Source organism: Pezoporus wallicus, unplaced genomic scaffold (genome assembly GCF_028554395.1).
Source record: "Pezoporus wallicus isolate ANWC-B61680 ecotype Strahan unplaced genomic scaffold, APGP_CSIRO_Pwel_v1 contig_14230, whole genome shotgun sequence".
NCBI classification, from domain to species: domain Eukaryota; kingdom Metazoa; phylum Chordata; class Aves; order Psittaciformes; family Psittacidae; genus Pezoporus; species Pezoporus wallicus.
Window position 1 is genome coordinate 3,141 of NW_026637387.1, and position 8,227 is coordinate 11,367.

The 8,227-nt window shown below is 63.0% G+C and overlaps 1 protein-coding gene across 2 annotated transcripts; it reads left to right on the forward strand.

The window, feature by feature from the left end:
- Positions 1-1,093: 1,093 nt before the first annotated feature.
- On the forward strand, positions 1,094-7,860 carry STAT3 (signal transducer and activator of transcription 3). Of its 2 annotated transcripts, none has more exons than XM_057405271.1 (23): positions 1,094-1,258; positions 1,745-1,889; positions 2,002-2,100; positions 2,511-2,606; positions 2,691-2,772; positions 3,127-3,221; positions 3,393-3,544; positions 3,920-4,078; positions 4,184-4,276; positions 4,386-4,445; positions 4,651-4,680; positions 4,789-4,882; positions 4,967-5,014; positions 5,141-5,224; positions 5,320-5,418; positions 5,503-5,638; positions 5,836-5,888; positions 5,978-6,072; positions 6,366-6,505; positions 6,848-7,063; positions 7,175-7,217; positions 7,522-7,634; positions 7,737-7,860. In XM_057405271.1, exons 1-23 carry the CDS (start codon positions 1,131-1,133, stop codon positions 7,790-7,792), a joined length of 2,316 nt encoding a protein of 771 aa, XP_057261254.1. In that variant the 5' UTR covers positions 1,094-1,130; the 3' UTR covers positions 7,793-7,860. The 2 variants fall into 2 exon arrangements, with proteins under 2 accessions (XP_057261254.1, XP_057261255.1); XM_057405272.1 differs by having other exon boundaries at positions 6,848-7,060; positions 7,737-7,843.
- The last annotated feature ends 367 nt before the right edge of the window (positions 7,861-8,227 follow it).

Below are 8,227 nucleotides of genomic sequence, written 5' to 3' on the forward strand. Positions count from 1 at the left end.
CAGGCTTGGCTCCCGTGGTCCTCTCTGAGGATTGCACCAGGGCTCTGCTGTCCAAGGTTGATGTCCTGTGGACGTTGCTCCTGTCTTTGTGGCTGTGAAGGTCTAAACCCCCCCCGTAACCCCATGTCAGGTGCCAGTGTCTGCCTTGTCCCTGTGCCTCGGGATGTTCCCTCCTTGCACAAAAAGCATCCAGGGATGCTCCAGAAGAGCACCTGGAGCGCGCTGGTGCCAGTGTCAAGTGTGACCCCCTCGTGCTCCCTCCTCACTGGCAGCTCTGCCGGCCGGGCCCTGCTCCCTGCCTCCCATCCCATCCCCACACCTTCACCCCCTCTTTGCCTTCCCCCCGGCTCCTCGGGGGGGGCAACCGGCTTCCTGCAGGGAGGTTCCCTTGGCTGCCCCTCGCTTGCTTCCATCCCTTCGCAAGTCGCTGCCGCGAAGATCGCTCCTTCCTCCTTTCTGCTGCTTCCTGGCAGTCTCCGCCTTCCCCTTCCTGTCAGCTCTGCAGCTCCTTCCCTGCCTCCCGAGCCCAGCGGCGCTTGTGCTGCCCCCCTGGAGATGCTGGCACCGCATTAAAGCCTGGTACCTGTCACTGGTGACCCCTAAGACTCCTCCTTCCCCCCCGGTAAGGAGGTAGGGACCCGTAGGGGACAGCTTTGCCCCCGCAGGCACTTGGGAATTGGGCTGTCCTGGGGCGCTCCCCCCCGCGCTACCAGGGCTGGGGGTGAAGAGGGTTTTCCCATCGCAGCCACATCCGCTCCTTCCTGCCCTCCCCGAGGTGTAGGTGCCGTTACTGCCGCTCCGGGGGTGCAGTTCCAGGCTGTGGTTCCACCTTCCCGTGATGCGGCTCGGATCCCAGCCCGGAGGCACAAACCGGGGCTGGTCGCAGGGCTGCTGGCTCCGGATCCAGTTCCTGGATGTGGGATGGGCTCCGCAGGGACCCCGGCCTTGGGGGGCTCTGGGGGACCCGGAGCTGCTCCAGCCCCATGGCACTGCCCGTGTCAGCCCTCCCGGTGTCCTGGCTGTCTCCGGTGCTGCCCCACCAGCAGCCGTGGCCGTAGCTGGGTCTGAACCCGTGGCAGGAAGGATCCTCTGAGTGTGCCCATGCCAGCAGGTCTCCGGAGCTGGCCAGGATGGCACAATGGAACCAGCTGCAGCAGCTCGACACGCGCTACCTGGAGCAGCTCCACCAGCTCTACAGCGACAGCTTTCCCATGGAGCTCCGGCAGTTCCTGGCCCCGTGGATTGAGAGCCAGGACTGGTAAGGGCTTGTGAAACACCGAGGTGGGGACTTTGCTCGGGACACCCGGCCTGGGTGCAGGAGGCAGCAATTAAAGAGGGAGGTAAAGGGGAGCAGGAGTCGGTGTGCGTGGTGCAGACCCCAGGTCAGGGGAAGGGGGAGCTCCAAAGCAGAGCTGTCCCCATCCAGGCCTGGCTGACATTGACCCCTGCTGTAAATGAGCTTGATGCAGAGCACCGGTGCCTGGATCCCATCCAGAGAGCGCGCGGGGCTGCTGAGGTCCTCGGGTGCTGTCTCCCTGGCTTAAGGCCACACTTTAAACCCGAGCCCAAACCCTCCTGATGGCCTTGCCCATAGGCACAGCCCGAGGGCTCGGTTCATTGACACGAAGCAGGTCAGGCCTGCTCACCCCGTGCAGGTTAGGAGGGTGGCTGGGGGTTAAACTGCACCGGAGCTGCCTGCCCCTTGCCCTGTGCCGGCACCCAGGGCTCTGCCCTCCCTGCGCAGGGCGTACGCTGCCAGCAAGGAGTCCCATGCCACGCTGGTGTTCCACAACCTGCTGGGGGAGATCGACCAGCAGTACAGCCGCTTCCTGCAGGAGTCCAACGTCCTCTACCAGCACAACCTGCGGCGCATCAAGCAGTTCCTGCAGGTCAGATGCGGCGGCTTTCATGCCCCGCGGCCGTAAAGGATGCGGGGATCCCGGGGGGTTAGGCTGTGCCTTTGTGCCCGCTCACCTGGGGGCTCTTTGACACCTCTTACAGAGCAGGTACCTGGAGAAGCCCATGGAGATCGCCCGCATCGTGGCTCGCTGCCTCTGGGAAGAGTCCCGGCTCCTGCAGACCGCGGCCACCGCAGCCCAGGTCAGTGCCTTGGGTGGGTGTCCTGCAGCCTCCACCCCGGCCCGGCCCGGGTGGGACTCGGTGCTGCAGCTGCAGCTCCCCGTGTGCTCCCTTCAGTAACAAAGCTGCTTTGTGCTGAGGGCTGGTTTGGCTGCTGGGGTGGGGGGGGGTGATGACTTCTGCTCTCCAGACAGCAGCTGCTTCCCTGCAGGATGCAGCCTGGGTGGCTCTTTGCTTTGTGCATCCATCCCTCCTCTCACCCCGTGCTTGGGTGCGCTTCGCTGGGCAGCCCTGGAGCTGGTGCTGCAAGGGAGGAGCTGCACTGGGTTTTGTTATTGAGGGGGATGAAGCCCCCTCCTGCAGCACCTCTGGGCGCAGGCTGGGAGGGGAGCCATGGCGCTGTTCTCATGCCCTCCTTGTCCCCTCCGCAGCAAGGGGGACAGGCCACGCATCCCACAGCAGCTGTAGTGACAGAAAAGCAGCAGATGCTGGAGCAGCATCTGCAGGATGTGAGGAAGAGGGTGCAGGTACGTGTGCTGCCTCAGCGCCTTCTCCTTTCCCCACCGCAGTGATTTAGTACTTTGAATAAATCCCCATCTCTTGCCTTGCAGGATCTGGAGCAGAAGATGAAAGTGGTGGAGAATCTCCAGGATGACTTTGATTTTAACTACAAGACTTTGAAAAGCCAAGGAGGTAATGGAAGCTCATTAGCACCTGGTGAACCAAAGTGTGTTCCTGCACGGAAACATGCCCGAGGGCATGTTCCAGCCCTCCCAGTGCCTCCTCCCTGAGTCAGAAGGGTGGCTTAGGCTCAGGGCATTTGCATGGCAATTGGAGAAACCTCCTTTGTTTCTGCCACTGACTCTGCCTGCGGGGGAGCTGAGCCAGAGCTCTGCCTGGGAGCAAAGGAATGCCTTGTGGAGGTGATAGGGCTCAACTAGTGAAGGCTTTCTAAGCTGCCTGCTCCTTCGAGGTTGAAGCGGTTGCTTTGTGTGATGTTGGGTGGGTTGGGGCAGTGGCTGAGGTCTTCCCCCCCCCCCCGCACAGACATGCAGGATCTGAATGGAAACAACCAGTCCGTGACCCGGCAGAAGATGCAGCAGCTGGAGCAGATGCTGACGGCGCTGGACCAGATGCGAAGGGTACGTGGTGGAGGAGCTGGTCTGGGGATGCCCTTTTCCACGAGGCTGATTTTGGTGTCCCTGCATGGCCAGAGCTGAGAGCAGCCTGGGACCGCAGGCCCGTGTGCCCCTGCCTGTCTGTGGATGTGGAACTCGGAGGGCTGGTGGTAGTTCTGCTTTGTGCCTCACCAGGGCATTGTGAGCGAGCTGGCTGGGCTGCTCTCGGCCATGGAGTACGTGCAGAAGATGCTGGCAGATGAGGAGCTGGCAGACTGGAAGAGACGGCAGCAGATCGCCTGCATCGGTGGCCCCCCCAACATCTGCTTAGACCGGCTGGAGAACTGGTGAGAGCTGCCTGGGGCTGCAGCAGGCCCTAGAGAGGAGCCCTTCCAAGCCCTGCAGTGCCCATCAGCTCCTGCCTCTGGAAACAGCCTTGCTGTTGGGGGGGCTTTTGGGAGATGTAACCCGTTAGTCAGGCTGCTCCCCAGCAGTGGGCATTGGAATGGTTAGCCCCAGGCCTGGGAAGGGGGAGGGTTAAGGCTGCTGTGAGAGCTTCCAGGTGCATCTCTGCAGAACCTGGGGGTTCCTTTTGTAATGTGTGCCCCAGGCTGGGAGCCACAGGCACGTTCTGTTCTCCGCTGGTCCTGTCTCGCACAAGCAAGGGCAGAGGGGGGGGGCTCTGCAGCCAGAGCTGACGCTGGTTCCTCCTGCTCCCCTAGGATAACCTCTCTTGCCGAATCACAGCTCCAGACCCGGCAGCAGATCAAGAAGTTGGAAGAGCTGCAGCAGAAAGTGTCCTACAAGGGTGACCCCATCGTCCAGCACCGGCCCATGCTGGAGGAGCGCATCGTGGACCTGTTCCGGAACCTGATGAAAAGGTGCTCATGGGCAGGCCCTGGTCACAGGCATGGGCTGGAGGCAGGGGGTAGCTCAATGGATCAGGCCTGAGGTGTGAGCGTGGTTCTGATGGCTCTCCCCTGCAGCGCTTTCGTCGTGGAGAGGCAGCCCTGCATGCCCATGCACCCCGACCGGCCCCTGGTCATCAAAACCGGGGTGCAGTTCACCACCAAAGTCAGGTGGGTCAGTGCAGGGAGGGCTGCCCTGAAGGGTGCTGCTGCTGGGGCCACACAGCAGCTCTGGAGTGGTGCAGGATGCTCACGCTCTGCATCTGCTGCCTCTGTGCAGGTTGTTGGTGAAGTTCCCAGAGCTGAACTATCAGCTGAAAATCAAAGTCTGCATCGACAAGTGAGTCCCTTGCTCTGATCCTGCTGGTGCTGGGGGGGGGGTTACAGTGTCCCTCGGGGTGGTGCTGGGTGCTGCGGGTTCATTGCCACGGTGGGGGACAGCTTGTGGGGCTCCACGCAGTGATGCAGCAGCCTCACGCACCGGCTCGTCTGCATCAGCGTGGGAAGGCCATGGCCATGACCGGCGTCTCTCTCCCCTTCCCTAGGGACTCGGGGGACGTTGCAGCACTCCGGGGGTAAGTGCAGCGGTTTGGGGGTGCTCCTGGCTTCCTTTGGCCAAGCTCCCGCTGGCGCATCCCCCTCTGGAAGCGCCGTCAGCCCCGCTCTGTCCTTCCTCTCTTGAGGTCCCGCAAGTTTAACATCCTGGGCACAAACACCAAGGTCATGAACATGGAGGAGTCCAACAACGGCAGCCTCTCGGCTGAGTTCAAGCACCTGGTAGGTACCCCCGGCCCTTGGGCCACTCCTGCCCCAGCCGTGCACCCCCACGGTGTCACCCCAGCCCGTCCCCTCTGCCCACAGACCCTGCGGGAGCAGCGCTGCGGTAACGGAGGCCGAGCCAACTGCGATGTGAGTGCTGGTGGCTTGGCTGGGAGAGCTCTTTACCAGCAGCCGAGCCCCTTCCACCCAGACCCGAGCTGCTGGCGGGGCCTCATGGCCAAGCTCCTGCGTGCTCATTGTGTCCTTCCACCCCAGGCTTCGCTCATAGTCACGGAGGAGCTGCACCTCATCACCTTCGAGACGGAGGTGTATCACCAGGGGCTCAAGATCGACCTGGAGGTGAGCTGGGGGGTTCCTACCTGTGCTGCCATGGGCCTGGGTGCGGGGGAGCCCTGGGAGATGGCCCAGCCTGTGGTCACATCCTGTCTTTTCAGACCCACTCGCTGCCTGTGGTGGTCATCTCCAACATCTGCCAGATGCCAAATGCCTGGGCCTCCATCCTGTGGTACAACATGCTCACCAACAACCCCAAGGTAGGAGCTGGGACGTGGCTGGAGCAGAGCCCAGCCCTGCTCCTGCCCCATGTCCTGCTCAGGGCTGTGTTTCCCCTTGTGCAGAACGTGAACTTCTTCACCAAGCCCCCCATCGGGACGTGGGACCAGGTGGCAGAGGTGCTGAGCTGGCAGTTCTCCTCCACCACCAAGCGTGGCCTCAGCATCGAGCAGCTGACGACACTGGCAGAGAAGCTCCTAGGTAACCTGGGGTGTGTGTGTGTGTCCCTGCAGGGCTCATGGCTCAGTGCAGCAGCAGGGCTGCCTGCTTGGGAGGGGAGCTGTAGTTTCAGTTCCTGGTTCTCTGCCAAACAACACGAACCTGGGGCTGCTCCCTGGAGCTCCTGGCTTCGGAAGAGCAGCTCTTCCCTAAACGTTGATGCTCGTGTTCTCTGCCAGGCCCGGGTGTGAATTACTCCGGCTGTCAGATCACCTGGGCCAAGTTCTGCAAGGTACAACCTCCTCCTCCTCCCTTCTGCTGAGCACCTTCCCGTGGCTCTGCCCTTCCTGCAAGGCTCACAGCCTCTGCCCTCCTCCTCAGGAGAACATGGCTGGCAAAGGCTTCTCTTTCTGGGTCTGGCTGGACAACATCATTGACTTGGTGAAGAAGTACATCCTGGCGCTGTGGAATGAAGGGTGAGCATTGGGCCAGAGGTCCTTGCTTGGTCCTTGCTTGGTCCTTGCTTGGTCCTTGCTTGGTCCTTGCTTGGTCCTTGCTTGGTCCTTGCTTGGTCCTTGCTTGGTCCTTGGTCCCACCGTGCTGATGGAGTGGGAAGCGTTTTCTCTCCATTGGCTGGTTCAGAGCAGAACCCCCTTGGGGATCCCTGCACTGGGGTGGCCCTGGTGGTGGCCAGGCCAGGTCCTGCCTGGCTCACACCCTGCAATAGCTGCCCTGGTATCCTGACCTCTCCCTGCTTCCTGCTGCCCAGGTACATCATGGGCTTCATCAGCAAGGAGCGGGAGCGAGCGATCCTGAGCACCAAGCCCCCGGGCACCTTCCTGCTGCGGTTCAGCGAGAGCAGCAAGGAGGGTGGCATCACCTTCACGTGGGTGGAGAAGGACATCAGCGGTGCGTGGCTCCCCCCTCGCTGCCCTGGGTGCCTTCCTGGCTTTGAAAGGGGCTTGGACCCTCCTCATATTCCATCTGTTCTTTGCCCTAACAAGCACCCTGCCTATGTGTTAGCTCTCTGAGCCCGGGTGCCCTTTGCTGGGTGTCCTGCCCACGGGCCACCCGTGTTGGTGCAGCTTTCCATGGCACTGAAAGCACTTGCCAGGTCCCTGTCCTGCCCCGCTCTGCTGGGTGCGTTGTGACGCTGAGCATGGCCCCAGGCTGCTCCCATCCCCGCTGCTGCTCCTGGGGTGTTTGGGGAACGCGGGTGTCTTGCCCCGTGTCAAAAGCCTCCTTGTACAGGGAAGACCCAGATCCAGTCTGTGGAGCCTTACACCAAGCAGCAGCTGAACAACATGTCCTTCGCGGAGATCATCATGGGCTACAAGATCATGGATGCCACCAACATCCTGGTGTCCCCCCTGGTGTACCTGTACCCAGACATCCCCAAGGAGGAGGCCTTTGGGAAGTACTGCCGCTCCGAGAGCCAGGAGCACTCTGAAGCCACTGACTCAGGTAGTTGTTGGCTTTCTGTGCTGCCCGGTGCCACCGGTGGGTGCTGGAGCCCGGCGGGCACAGCCGCGGTGGGTTCCTCCTTGGGTGCCTGCTGATCAGGCTGCTCCTGCGCAGGTGCTGCTCCCTACCTGAAGACCAAGTTCATCTGTGTCACCCCGTGAGTGCTCCTGGGGTTGCCTGTGAGGGCTGGGGGGTGTTTGTGTGCTCAGCCTTGCTTTGGGGGTGGTGGTGGGGGGATATGGGTGCTGTCTGGGTGCTGTCTGGGTGCCGCTGGGCTCCTCTCTGCCCATGCCCCAGCCCGACCTTCCCCTCCCGGGGCCCCTTTCCTGTGTGGAGCTCTCAGGAGCGGCTGAGCCGTGCCCTGGGGCCCGTCGGGGGGCGGGGGGGCAGTGGGGGTGTCGGAGGGCTCCATCCAGGCGCTGAGGCCGGGGCTGTCTCTGCTCTCCGCCGGCCTCGCGCAGCACCTCCTTCAGCAACACCATCGACCTGCCCATGTCCCCCCGCACCCTGGACACGCTCATGCAGTTCGGCAGCACCAGCGAGGGAGCGGAGGCCAACACCGGGGGGCAGTTCGGTGAGTCCGGTGGGGTGCGGTGCCCGAGCCATGGGGCTGGGGGGGGGCAGGGGGGGGGGCACACACGGGTCCCATAACCTCCGGCTGCGTCTCTCCCCCCAGAGTCGCTGACCTTCGACATGGAGCTCACCCCCGAATGTGCCTCCTCGCCCATGTGAGCCGCTCGCCAGCGCCTGCGGGACCCCCGGGATGCGGCTCCCGTCCCCACAGAGCCCCCCTTTCCCCCCCTCCCACCCCGCTCTCGCTCGGGGCCGTTCTGCAGGAGGAGCTGGGGCCAGGACCTCACCACGGAGCCCCGGTGTGACCCGAGTGCTCCCGGGGCAGCCCCACTGCCTCCATGGGGGACGGATGAACCTTTTCTATTTCCTTCCCTGCCCCTTTTTTACTCTCGGTTTGCTCATTCAAGTGCCTCTTCCCCTCCGCCCGCAGCCGCCCTTTGTACACACGCTTCTGCAGCCCCGGCCCCGCTCCCTGCTGCTGGAAGCTGCTCCCCTGCCTGCCCGAGGCCGGCAGCCCATGGACACTGCGGGAACCTGGGTTTGCCCCTGCTCCGGTTCCCTGCCCGGGACTCGGAGCTGCTCCTGCAGGTGATG